Here is a 14,413-nt window from a genome sequence, read left to right on the forward strand (position 1 = left end):
CATATGAAAAAAGGCATAGGAGAGGAGGCCAAAACCCCTAAGAAATCAGAATTGGGGTTGATACTGAGAAACAAATTAAGCAAGAAGACCGCAGAAGCAAAGAGACAAAAAGGAAAAACAAATAAGAATGCAAAAGGTAAAAAATAATTGGGTAGAGACAAATACAATCCCTAGGAAAGCATGTATTCTCAATCAGTATGACAAGATACAGAACATGTGATAAACATATGTATTCTGTCCTCCAAGGAGAAATTACTTTCCTGTGTCATACCATACAAACCACCTGCTTTTATTGCTGGAGTAGGGAAAAGGACCTTTCACTCATACAAACCTAGTCCAATACATATGATTTGATTTAGCTAGTCAAATGCATTTTTGACACTTGTAGCCTTGCTTAAATGTTCCATTAGGAGCAGAAATATCCTACCTGAAGCACCCTTCTCCCACTTGTTCACTCAATCAAAACTTTTCTGCTGGTGCCAGCTCCATTGAATTAGGTTCTTCTAAACTTGCACCGCCTCCTCAAAGCTAAATTCCTTAAGTTTCACTTTCTGTGGGGTCACTGTGTGGACCTCACCAACACCAATGAGCACAGAACATCAATTCTGGAGCAAAAGCTGTTGTCTCAGCACCACATCCCCACAATACCAAGACTTGATTTCTTCTCCACAGGCCAGCACACATGCTAATAAATCCATGCTTTGCTTCCTTGAGCCAGAAGTGTTTACAAAGAGGGTCAATGCTGGCCCAAAAACTTTTTACATGCACCACTACACAGCACACAAAACCCTGCATGCAACAGAAAAGAAACTTGAACCGAGAAGGTCAAAGCAGCATCACAAGAAGGGCAGACAAAGTGGCAGGGGACAATCCACATTGACCACTTTCAAGACAGAAACCGGTTTCAAAGTCAGTTTGAGGTCACAATTTTAAATCAGATGCATCAAACAGCAGTTAGCAGTCTCTAAAAATCAATAACACCTACACATAAACTGTACTCTAGACAGAAGAGTCTTGCTGACCACCTACAGAAACACAAAGTTGCCCTTAAACAAGGCACAGCCTTAAAATACTTGAAAGACCATGTCAGTAGTCAGGATGTTACTCCACTGGACTTCACATCTCTTCAAGAGGCTGAGGGTAAGTATTTCTGGATGAGTATACCCTGATAAGTAGTGTACAAATGATAATTGGATTATGAAAGGTGCTTTCCCAGAAGGAGAAAATTTGCTGCAGACATCTGAATCAAGAGATTAAATAAGCAGCTTATAACACTGACTGTCCTGAAGACAAAGCTGGAGAGAAAGAAACAGCAAAATGATGTTGGCAAAAAAACCCGAAACAACAATGATGGGAGAAGAAAAAAAGGAAATCATGGTAGGGAGTACTCCTATAGCACAGTAAAGACTGAAACAAGGATTTTTTCAGGAAACTGGGAAGAAAAAACCTCAAACGAACAGCACATTATTACTAATGAAGACATTTGAAGCAGTGTGTGTCAAGAACCTTTTTTGAAACACTGGTAAGCATTATGGCAGAGGGAGGGGAATTGCTCCCAAGGAAATTAAGCAGGAAATTTTGAGAAGAGGCAAGCTCTCCTGGTCAGGGACAGTGGGAGCACTGCTATCTACTGCCTGCCATCAATCAGGCCATCTACATCCCAAGAGAAATAGGCTTAGAATTCACCTCAGCATGACTTGGTGCTTCACCACTGGTACCAGGAGAGCTGCTGCAATCTCCCTTGAAGCCAGTGCAAATACAGCTGGACAGAAAAAGGAGGACAAATTGCCACACCAGCAATCCAGCAGAAGAGTTGCTTAAAAGGCAGGTTTTCCAACACCCCTCACAGGCTGCAATGCTTCCCTCCAGACTTTGCACAGTTCAGCACATCTTTTGCAATGGTAAGCCTGGAGTCACAAAAATGTACTTTGAATCCCATTTGCACATTCTGCTACATCACAACGCCACATTCAAATGACTCTTGCAATATGTTTTGAACAAGTCGAACACAGAACATCCAATATAGGATTTCCTCTTTCTCCTGCCCATCCCCTTCCTGTTTGTTTACCAAAAACTTTCACTTCCTCAGTGACATTGATACCAGCTCTGGTGAACACTTAACCCTGCTTCTCCAGTCCTTGTCCACGCACACCTGAATGACAGCTCCCCGGGGCATTTACTGCTTACTGAATGGTTTTAAAAATCCGTCAAAACACATGGTAAGGCTGGGGCTGCCCTGGAGAAAACCATTTTCTGTCCACTGGATCTAATGCATATAAACTTCATGATTCTGGCAAGAGACACTCGGTGCAGGCAATTTCAATATATGCAAAGATATGCTACTATTTAGATCTTTCCCTACTCAGTTGATACTACCAGGAAATATTCTTTTTGTGTAAGTACAGTAAAACTTAGCCATAGGTCAGACCTACTGATTTGTAAATGTGTTACCTCTACGTAGGAATTCACCCATACATAGTCTTTAACTTTTAACTATTAATTTTGTTCTGAGCCCCTAGTACATGGAAAGAGAAAACCTGCATAGCAGACAAATATATTTCTGTACTAATTCCTGTGACACCATGTTGCTTCAGTTTAAACCTAAGATAAAACCTGAATAAGATTTCATTTTAAAAAAACAAACCAAGCCACATTTGTATTCACATATCTGTACAAACTAATGAAGGAAACATGAAAAAAGTGCAATAGATTGTAGATACCACATCAGAAAGCCCACTTAACAGATTATGCTTTTTTTGACGAACTTCCTGAAACAGCTTTTTTTTTTTTTAAACCAACAAAGGAAAAGTTAAAAGCATATCCCAGAGGGAGTCCTTTCCCTTCAAAATTTTATCATTTCCATACTTGGAACCCTCTAAAATAGAGAAAACTACAGAAAGTGCCATTGCAGAAGAGTAGCTGCATCCCATACTTCAACGTCTGTGGTGAACTATCACGTGTTCCAGTTTAAGATTGCACTATTGCCTATCACAGCTGGCCTTTGCAAATTAAAATAAGAAATTCTACAATTTGTCAACCACAGGAAGAAGTAGCCTTCTGCCACATGCAGCAGAGACCATAGAGGAAGAAGTACACTTTGTTCAGACTGTTTATCATTGCAGTCCTTTGAACCGAAGATGTAAGACAAGTGTGCTGTGCAAACACAGGAACCAATTGTAGATACTTAAGATGCCAGCAGTTTGAAAAAGATAGGCAATGCTGACCTAAGGGAGAGCAAAGGCTGGCCTGGACAGTACTAATCCACCCTTTTAACCCACCAGAGAAAGGAGATCTACCCATTACTCCCTCCACCCTTCCCTAGTGTCCTTTTCTTTCCAGTAAAGTGATACATTGTGTCAAAATACCTTTTTTCTTCTGACGCTTGCCTGACAAAAGTAACCAATCTATTTACTTCTATCAGTAGTTCTTTAGGGCACAAAACAAATGCAAGTAACTCATAAATATTTGGAGGAAATACTTCCAGCACGTGATGAGTTCTGCCTTCGAGTTTTGTTCCATGAAGCCACATTTTTCAGGAAAGATGCTGAACTCAAACGTGAATTATTCAGTCTCGGAAATTACAGCATTTAATGACAATGTCAACAGGAAATGTATCTGAATCAGGCAAAAATAAATATGAAAGCACAGACCTTTCCATCCTTCCCTGAAGGACAATGAAGTTTAAACTAGCAACAGTCACACTAAGGACAGTTACATTGTCTTTTATTAGTACAGGCTGATTTCTTTGAGAAGGCACCATTGCTGTTTACAGGGTGGCAGACTCCTTCGCCCTGTATGCGTCATTAAAGACTGTTTTCATACAAATGCAATTTTACATTTTTATCTCCAGTTTCCTGTGGTATGGCTTAGCAAGTCTGGAAGCCTTTCCTATTATACCATCTCTTGCATTCCTACACTCTCATTAAAAAGGGGACAGAAATAAATTGGAGAAATAGGAAGTAGGAATATGATCAATAGGACAAAAATCCTAAATCCCAGCTGGACAACTGGTTTTCCTACAGAATGAAGCCTTTTGCTTAGAGACAGAAATCTTACAGAGGTAGTATTATAATAAATGCTGCTTAACAGAGTCACATGGTTTGATGTAATTATTTACACACTTGGCTCCATAGCTTCAAAAGGAAGTATCATTCCCTGCATATAAAGCTCCACAGCTCCATAACCCTCAGGATCCCCAGCCCACAGATTCTCCTCCCATCCCTTGCATTAGCACATGACAGCTCATATCCTTCTGGGATCTCTGTAGCAGCAGACATCCACCTCTGTGCACAGCCATGCTACCACAGCAGATTGCTAGGAATCCCAGGTTATACCTAACGCCCACCCCATTAATTAGTTAGTTAGTTAGTTATTTCCCAAGTGCTTGTCTTCTGTGTTCACTCAGTTTTGAAAAGGGCTCCCTGAACCCCCAAGAGTAAAAATGGCTTTACAGCTCCCTGGACAGAAGAAAAAAAGTCACTCAGTTACTCAGGATATGCACGTATGGAAAAGAGGAAAGATCTCATCCCCTTCCCAGATCACCTAGCCCTTTGACAAAAACAAAAATTGTCTCACGATCAACATGCGCTCATCCCAAAACCTCAAAGATTCCTATTAAGATTCAAAATAACATACAGAGTAGATGAAGGCAAAAATCTCCTTTTTGTGACATCAATGGAATCACATCTGAGATTAAATACGGCAACACTTAAACGCTCCCAAATAACTACAGAGAGGTCAATGATGTTCCCTGATGTGCCCCACAAGAAGAGCCAGGTGTAGCATCTCTGGTTTGGTGAGACACCCCACTGAAGAATAGGTACTAAACTGAGCCAGGAAGACCTTGGACTTGTTTTCATTGCCTGTCACAGGAATTGCTCCCCACAGCACTTGGTGTTCTGTGATGCCTTTTAGCTTACAGGAGTCGAAAAGGCCATAGGAAGAGAAGTCACTTCAATTGCATAGATAAACTAGGGAGGGAAAGTACTATGAAATAGTTACTTATGCATCCATAAATAGTTATCTATTCATAAATACCTGCAAGGAATGGTTCCATGTTTATGGAAACGCCCTTGAAGAGGGTAACATTAAACCCCATAATATTAAACAACTTGAAGGCAACAGGGTTTAACATTGCATTGTAAAGTTTCACAATTGATTGCTTTGTCAGAAAGTCATTGCACAACTCCACCAGTCAAGGGGCTTAAAAAGAAAGGCCTAAACCTTACCACGTCTTCTGTATATTTCTGTAGGAAAAACCTCTTATTTACTCAAAAACAGAGAAAAGCAGAATAACTTGAAGTCAGCCAGCTACTGTACAAAGATGATCGTACTATGTTACCATGGTTAAAACAAAATTTATTCCAGAGGCACACAATTAAAATAGATTTTTATGTTATTAAATAAAGATTTCTTTCCTAACTAGTCTGTAGCTCATAAAGTTGAAATAGAGAAAGAAAAAAAGCTTTAAATCTCAGAAGAGATCCATAAAATGATACATCTTTTGATCTCACAGTTCATTAATTTCAATCTTTCTCCAAGGTTTCATAACATCCTATTAACAGTATCTAACTCATCTCTAGCCTGTTGCTACTTTTTCAGACAAAACTATTTGATTTTTTTTTCTCATACATACTTTCAGTGCTGTTGATAGTACATATTAAAAAGATAACGCTTATCCTGTCCTCAGTGTTGGGATGGAAACAATCCACACAAACACAATTTGACTCTCCTTTTGGTAAAACTGAGGTATGTTTTCCCAACATAGCTTTGCAATTTCTCAACACGTATCTTCTGCTTTTTGTTTTAACTCTATAGTGATACTATGTTGAGTGCAGACTTATCTATGTGGCACTTGTACTTTACAGATACTTTCAATTAACATTACTATTCCTAAATTGCAAAAGTCTTACAGGCACTTGATGGAATCAAGCTTAAAATTTTTAATTTTCAATTTCTATTACGATGCCCATTAAGACACACATTAAGATTGGTCCGAGTGCTTCTCTTTCTTCATAGGTGGGAACGAAAGGCGGGAGATGGGATATTGATTAGGGTTTCAGATGAAACCAGCTCAGTGCTCCCTATCGATATCCGCGGGAATATAACCTAGTTTTAAGTGTTAATCCCTTTGGTCTTTAGTGCCAACAGAGGCGAGTAAGGCAGCAAGATGAGTTTGTGCCAACCCATTCACTGCAAACCCTTGAAAGAAGCAACTTCAACAGAAACTCTTAACTGCTTTACTGAAGGTACAGCATCGGCTCCTAAACTGCAATTTTAAGGAGAAAACCCTTCAAGAACGTTCCTCAGGAATACAGTACCTATAAGAGTAGTCTGCAAGAAACACCGTGCACCAAACATCACAATACCATTTTCTCATCTTTCTTTTAACTCCAAGCACATTTGAACATGCAGTTAAGAGGAAGAAGCTTCCACTTGCAGGACGCACCAGAAATTGCGCTCCTAGAAAAAAGCAGTGTAAGAAGGGATACCCAGGGATCACATCACCTCACCTTAGTCAAGGCTATCGTTTTGGCTTGAAACGCCGACTGCAGACTTTAACCAGCTAATTTCACACGCTCCCCGGCACGAAACAGCCAGAAGGCACCCGAGCCCTCCGGATCACAGCAGAAGCCAGGCAAAGGAGAATGAGATAAACCATGCTTTTGAGAAGGATCGTTCTATCCCAAACGCGGTTATTTCCCTTAAGACCCCATCCAGTCCTACCGGGCAGGTCGGGCGGCAGCGGCACCTCCCCGCGGGGGCAGAAGCGAGGGAGAGCCGCCCGGGAAGCTCCTGGTCCCGCCGCACCGCGCCGGGGCGGGGGCGCGGCGGCAGCGCGGCCGGGCAGCCTCCGCGGCACCCCGCGGGAGAAGCGGGGCGAGTCGGGACCACCGCCGCCCCCCCGCCGCTCCCGGGGGAAGGCACTTACTTTCCCGGGCGCGCAGGTAGAGCGGCGGCGAGCGGACTGCAAGGGTGCGCGCCGGGGCGCGGAGCGCGGTGTCCCGGGCGCCGAGCGGCGGGGCCGGAGCGCTGCTCTCGCTGCGCGGGCGGGGCGCGGCCCGCGGTTGGTTCGCAGCGTAGTTACTTCCTGCCGCAGGGAGCGTTTGCATGTGGTGGACAGCGGGGAGAGAGAGCGAGCGAGCGGGGGGCGGCCCCGGGCCGGCGGCTGCAAGGCTGTGCCGGGGGCGAGGTGGGGCCGGGGCTGCGGTGGGGTGTCGGGGGTCAGGCCCGCCGGGCTGCCTCAGAGCCAACATCGTGACGGGAGCGAGCCTCCTCTGAAAGTTACAGCTAAATAAAACCCTGTTAGTCTGAGAGGTAAAAAAGGCTGTCTTGTTCCACCGACAGCCAAAAAAAAACAACCCTTAAACTTCAAAAATCTCTAAGCAGCTTCTAAGGTCCATTGGAGACTTGGTTGAGAGAAACAAAGAACGAGTGAGCTTATCTTTCAGTTTCTTTTCTTTCAAGAATGATTTACTAGCCTGGTGAAAAGTGAAATAAAAATCTCACAGGTCAGCAAAACAGGAAATATGAATGCATGGACATAACAGCCAGAGGATGCAGGTGAAAAGCTTTGCAAGAACTAGAGTGCAGGTGTCATGTGTGCACTGCCAGACCATGTAGGCGAGTTCAGGTCATGGAGATTTCTAAGGCAGAATTTCAAATGAAAAGCATTCAAACTTTATAAAAGTGTTTGGATAACGGATCAAGTTTGAGAAACAGTCTAAGTGTTACAAGATGCAAGACACTCAAAGGCATCTCTGTACACTTTCCCAAAGTCCACCAGTACAGCCTAACTGTGGGTTGGAGCGGACTTGGGAGCTGGTGAGGACTTCCAACAGGACACCCAAATAGCTGAAAACAGCTCGGTGCAGCTCATGCCCTGTTGGGTTTATGAGGAGAACCTGATTAATGCCAATAGGGCTTACAGATCTTTGGTGCTGGTGTAAAGGACTGCCATTCATGGTGATGTGCAGCTGGCACAGTCACTTCACTCTGGTTGGTGTGTGCTGCTGTGGCCGGTCTCAATGCCCTGGCTCCCGCACACAGGTCACTGCCTTGATCCTCTAGAAGACTCAATCCATAGAAACAGTGATACCATAATCTGTCACATTTCTTAATCAGTCCTAGATGTCTCTGGGCACCTGTGTAATTCTGGAAAGTAGTGGGCAAGAGTTTTTGTCTTCTTTGAATTGTATAATCAATTATTAAAATAATATTGTGCAAATACTCAGTGTTAGACCAGCCTCTAAAAGTATTGTAGGGTGAAACAATAAGGAGTTCCTCAATTCCTCTCTTAATAAAAAGTTGGTAAATATTTTCTCCCATCCCCCAACTTAGGTAAAGCTATTTCCTAACAACAATAATAAAAAATAACAATAAAACAAATCAGACAACAACCTTTTTCCCAAGGAAAAGTTTAGACAAAAATGGAAAGATCTAACTAAATATACATTGTCTTGGGTTTGGGGATTTCTTTCAATAGAAAATTTGGATTCCAAAAGTTTATGTAAAATGAGCTATTTCTGTTTGGAAGTGCACTGTTAGTACCTCATTTTTCCATTTTCTTCTGTAAGGCAAGCACCTTGATCATGTACTTTTCTTCTTGGAGAAGTGCACAGATCTTCTTGCACGAATCTTCTTGCACAGATCCCACATCTGTCTAGTTCTCCCCTTTTCCTCTTTATTTCTTCATTTCATTATCAAGTATTCCACTGAGTTTCAAATTCACCTTCTTCTAACAATGCACAGGTGAAAACAAAATTTAGTTTCATAAATGCATAACAGACTCCAGCAGTCTAGTAGAATACAATCTTATCTATAATGTGAATACTCTGGAAAAATAAAAGAGGTGCTGACACCCTTAATAGTTTGCTGTGCAATAGTAAATTAAGGAGACATAGAACAAACTCATCAGGTTTGCCCTAAAAGAACTAATATGAGGAAGGGTTAGAGTAGAATAAATACACTGTGCTTTACAAAAAATTTTTAAAAGACAGGTTGCTATTATCATTTGAAATGTCATGGGTTTATGTATCCTTGTTCCCACTGTTAAGAAGAATATGTACAAAATCTACTTTAGAAAGCATAAGCAGGAAAGGAACTCTCTCTCTCATTATATATTCATCAAAAGGGGAAAAAAAAAAAAGCTGATTCCAGCCTCACTACATCTGTAGATCGGCTGCTCATCACATTCTAAATATCTTTGTGCATAGATCAAGAGAGATGGGGGATGGTGTAAAATGGGGCAAGAATGAAACTTCAAGCCTGTCACTAAAGGGGAAGTCCTTGCAGGAAGGACTGTGAGTCACATTAGCCAGCCAGCGTTCATGCCCAGCAATTGATTTCCCGCTTTGGGAAGATTGGACTCCCAGACAATGTCTTTACTGCTGAGTTAAGCGTGGCTGCAAGGCAGTGCTCCAATATGGAGGCCAGCTGGCAATGTAGGAGTCCACGACCATGCTCTTGGCATCCAGAAAGTGGGGACTACCCCAGACTGGCCCATGTGTCCTGGTTTCTGCTGGGTTAGAGCTCATTTTCTTCTTATTAGCTGGTGCAGTGCAGTGTTTTGGATTTAGTATGAGAATAATGTTGGTAACACGCTGTAGTTTAGTTGTTTATGCTTACCCTAACTCAAAACCTTTTCAGTTTTCCATGGTCTGACAGTGAGCAGGTGCACAAGAAGCCAGGAGGGAGCTGACCTGAACTGGCCAAAGGGATGTTCCATACCTGTCATACCCAGTATTTAAATATATTATATATATATGTTATTATATACTGGAGAAGTTGGCCAGGAGGGGACTGATCATATCTTGCGGATGGGCTGGGCACTCATTAGTGGGTGGTGAGCAACTCCATAGGACAGCACGTGTTTTTTCTTGGGTTTTATTCCTCTCTCTCTCTCTCTCTCTCTCCCCCCTTTTCATTACTACTATTATTATTAGTAGTAGTAGTACTATTACTACAAGTACTACTACTATAATTATTCTTTTTTTTCTTTGTTTCAGTTATTAGACTGTTTTTATTTCAATCCCTGAGTTTTCACTTTTTTCCAGGTCTCCTCCCTATCCCAATGGGAAGGGGGCAGTGAGTGAACAGCTGCCTGGTATTAGTTACCAGCTAGGGTTAAACCACAACACCATGTTGACTTTCAGATCAGGTCTGGAATATTTTTTGAGAGTGGTAAGTGGCCTCGGCCAGGGATGAGTGGAGAAATTTGTCAGTAGACTCAGAGGAATGTCCAATGATGTTTGGTTGGCCACTGTTAATTACTGACCTAATGAGCTTTGTAGGGTCCACACCAATCCCTCTCCATACCTGTGTAGGTGGCTGCTGCTGGTCCCTGTTTGGATTGTGTCTGGGGGCATGAAGAGGCACAAACTGCAGGGAGCTGTGACTCTGGGCAGTAAATCAAACTTAGCCATGGACAGTGAAAACAGGCAACAAACTTCTGTCTACATTTTATGTATTCCTTAATCTCATTGTTGCTGAACTCTTTCTTCAGTGTGTTTGAATACAAAAGCAGAGCATTAATAGTAGACTGAAAAATAATCAGTAAAGCGTAAGTGGCATAACCAGGGAAATAATTTGAGGGAGATCTCAAGGAATACCTGGTTTCATTCAATTAAAGAAAAAGCAGGGGAAAAGTCACTTTGTTCCAAAATAGATTTTCAAGGATTTAAATTCCTTATGAAAGAACAGGGAAAGATAGAGCACAGACACATGTAAAGCTAAAACATGTAGACATCTGGCCATTTTGTATGAGCCAACGTTTCGGAATCACAGTAGACACAGCCTTTTCTTTAAAAATTCCAGCACTTACACAGTCACTACTTGTATTGTTTTTCTCATAATTTTATCTCAAGACAGTATCATTAAGTAAATTGCATATTGTCACCATGCTTTATAATAAGGTAGCAATTTTTAAACAAGTAGTAAAGAGTGGGTCATAAAAAATGAGAAATAAGTTATGCAGTCATTCTTCACTCAGTGTTTCTGGAGAAAATAAAAGCAGCCTATTCTTTAGCATTAATTTTTTCATCATTTCCTTTTTTATTGTAACTTACTGTTTTAAAGAAAGTCATGTTGACCTATAAGCAAAATATTTATAAATTTTATTGTAAATATGCTCTTCATGTGCTAAAGATAGGTTGCTTTTGTTTGATCAAAGAAAAATAATATAGAAAATAAATTTTACTTTCAAGTATGAGACAACAAGTTAATGCACCTTATATATGGATATTCATCAGTTCCTGTTCTCATTTCTAGTTTGGAGCCTGGGAAAATTAAGTTTCATGACACTAAAGAGAAATTAAAACAAACAAACAAACAAAATCTTAGATTTTTAAAGGTAGTTGCATTATGATTATTTGAAATGTATCACACAATAATTTACAATCCTGACTAATTTCGTGATTAAAATTTTGGAAAATATTTAAAAATACTTTGGGGAATAATGCAGATCCTTGTAAACTTTGTATATTGACTCAACATGCATTTGACCTGTTGTTCAGACTAACAATACACATACTAACTAGGCTAAAGCTGGGAAAGCTGGCATCTTTCCTGTAGGCAAAGGTCTGCCAAAAGCACAGCCACTTGCATTTTATTACACTGATGTTTTCTGGCCATAAATCCTCAATTCAGCACTTTTTATTTCATCTTGTGACTTCCAGTTTCCATGAACAACTCATAATAATACAGCAGATAGAAAAAGTATTCGCCTTGAGATTCTCTAATTCTGAAAGTTAGTAAAAGCTGCTTCTTCTGCATCTTTGCTGATCTTAAATATTTTATTTACCTACCGTTACCTGTTTTTATACATAGAAATCTTCCCCATTTTGTTTCCACTTGTTTCATGGCTGTGAGCAGAAAAATTGCTATTTAGTGAATCAAAGCTGGTCCAATACTGGAAGTCAATTTGAGAACCATCTGCAATGAACTAGATTGTGCTGGTGGGACAGCATCCTGAGTATCCTGATGGAGATTGAAAATGGCCTATGTGCACTTTACAGAATATCCCAACTGCCTTTCTGTGGAAATTTCAGCTCAAATAAAGGGTTGTTGTGGTTCTCATGAATATCATCTCACAGAGCCAAGAAAAGCAGCTGGACTGATGGATTCTTCACAGTTCATACAGGTAGGCAATGAGAACGTTGAGCTGACAACGAGTGATTCCAGGAATCTTCCTCTTTTAAAGATTTGTGGCCATTTGCAGATATCCTTATTGGTCTGAAGAGACTGCCCACACTAATAAAGAATGTGTTGAATTTATGCTTAATTTAGTATACAGTTCTGTGATCACTAATATTGAATTACCTGAAAGAACAGATTTAAGCTAATTGAGAAGCAGGTGTGTGTGATGACTTCAAATTAGCAAGATCACACAGTGGTGATATTTTGTTTGCTTGTTTGTTTTCTGCCTTGTATTCAGGGCATTGCACCTCCTATTACCAGCCTGGATGGGCATTCAGCCTGCCTCTTTCAGGTCCTGCACTACAGAGATTGCTAGTTCAGAAGCAACATGATGTGTCTGGAGGCAGTTTCCGCAGTGGGCTGCTGTTGAAGAGCAGCTTTCCTTTTCCAGGATCAGCCACTTGCTACAGAAAATTTGCCTGTGGAAAGGCCATTGTCAGCATTGCTGCTGTGCAAGGGCAGTGCAGTGCTCAGGTTGCCCTTGAGCAGCTGCATAGCAGTGGGCAGGTAATCCCATTGCTGATCACAGCCACACAGCTGAATGAAACATACATGGACCACATGCAGCTTTCATTTTCCTCTGGGACAGCACACAGCTTTGGGTAACATGTGGATGTTGAATTAATGAAGTCATAGCTGGTACCACTGAGTAAAAAATGGGCACCAACTGAAGTTATCAAACCCTTCCTCTTGTTGCACAGGGTTTGTGAGAAGCAGCTCTTATCTGGGACCGAAAGTAGTTATCACTGGAGCAACTCTGAGCATCAAGAAGAAGGTTGTCTTGGTTACATGAAACCTAGAAACACCTAAATTTTTTCTGGTGCATTACCCATTAGCTTGGGCTTGGGAAGGTGACAGCTACATATGTAAGTTAGGAGGTGACACCTGCAATCCACAAAGTTCTCAACCTGCACTCTGTGTGGACATGGAGAATGTGTTGGAAGGCTATGCTACCTGTAAGGGCAACCTCATACGGATGATCTCTTTATTCCCTATCTCCTGACCTGGCATAATTTTCCACCATCAGGAATGTCAAGGGGAGCTAGCATTCATCATTTTACAGGTACTTTACTGTTGTCAGCTGAGGCTGGCTGGTCTAGCAGGACATACAGCACTCACTCATTTCATATATCTTGCCTGTCAGATGCTGTGCAGCCATGCCATGTACAAAGCTGCAGCTGAGCCCATTTGGAGTCGTGGAGCTGCTGAATAGCCCTCATCTTGAATGAGCCTGCTTACCTGTTCTTGCACTTAGCAGCAACTTAGCTGTTGCTAGGACCTCTGGCTTTACCACCTCAGGGTGGAGTTTCCATGTGGCTGTGCAGCATGTCTAAAAGGCTGCTGGAGGGCTTCTGAACTGGCCTTCTGAACCAGGTTCCCGTCTGCAGGCTGTGTCCTCCACAAAGACTCAGCCAAAAAAGCAGATGGTGGCAGGGTAGGAGTGTAACAAGTGGAACTACAGCCTGTCCCTCCACCAGCTGCAGTTTGATCATTTCCTGTGAAATTTGTGAGGGTCACGTTGTCAGGGACAACCTGACTAATTGTTTTGTGTTGAGTGGCTGGCAGCTGTTTGCTGTAACTTGAAATCACGCATATGTCGGATATGAGCAGTAAATCATCTTTTCTCTGATTTTCCTGTTCCCGGTTCTTGTTTCCCCATGAAGCTCTTTGTATCCTGTTCTTGGAGACAGGCCCTAGCAGCTTTGGAATCCCAGCTGTGCCATCCCATCCATTTCAGCTCTGCAGCTCTTTGCCCGAGACTTTGGAATATTGGAAATTTCAACCCTGGACATCTCTTATGTCATCCAGCCCTTCTGTGAGAGCTCCCAAAGAATGGTCTCAGCTGGAAACAAAAATAGAAAGTAATTGAAAAGCAAAGACAAAAAGAAAATCATATCTTGAACAAAAGTGGACTCAGGCTCAATTTCCACACATACACAGGGAGTGTGGAGAATGGGCACTACCAGAGTTCTTGTCCTGGATATGTTGTAGCAAGCAGCTCATACAGTGTCTCCTGCTGGCAGTGCCTGCTCCAGCAGGAGTTGTTCCTTAGCAACTGCTGGGCCTTTGATAAGTTGTCTGGTGTGGAAGTGTTCAGGGCAAGATATGAAGCAGTCAGGAAGGCTAAGTCTGAGGTAGCAGGAAATTCTGAGGAAGTAGGAATTGCTGATATTCTCTGTGGTTGCTGTCAACCTATTCTGAGTCTGACTGTACATGA

General features: G+C 41.9%; 1 protein-coding gene across 7 annotated transcripts in view; it reads right to left on the reverse strand.

Annotated features, from left to right (window-relative positions):
- The window catches only part of LYN (LYN proto-oncogene, Src family tyrosine kinase), a 50,848-nt gene extending 43,809 nt beyond the window's left edge, over nt 1–7,039 (reverse strand). Inside the window, exon 1 of one of the 7 annotated variants that reach the window (XM_066181187.1) lies at nt 6,932–7,039. Coding sequence is in view for 2 of the 7 variants with exons in the window: in XM_066181177.1 (XP_066037274.1) it covers nt 6,321–6,360 (40 nt within the window). In the remaining 5 variants the exon portion in view is untranslated. Of the gene's footprint in view, nt 1–6,320; nt 6,451–6,512; nt 6,690–6,726; nt 6,732–6,931 lie in introns of those variants that run through there. The other 6 variants (XM_066181142.1, XM_066181167.1, XM_066181150.1 and 3 more) reach the window with 6 other exon arrangements.
- Between the last annotated feature and the right edge of the window lie 7,374 nt (nt 7,040–14,413).

This window comes from Chamaea fasciata, unplaced genomic scaffold (assembly GCF_029207755.1).
Source record: "Chamaea fasciata isolate MVZ Bird 193981 ecotype frontalis unplaced genomic scaffold, bChaFas1.0.hap1 SCAF_1, whole genome shotgun sequence".
Taxonomy (NCBI): Eukaryota; Metazoa; Chordata; class Aves; order Passeriformes; family Sylviidae; genus Chamaea; species Chamaea fasciata.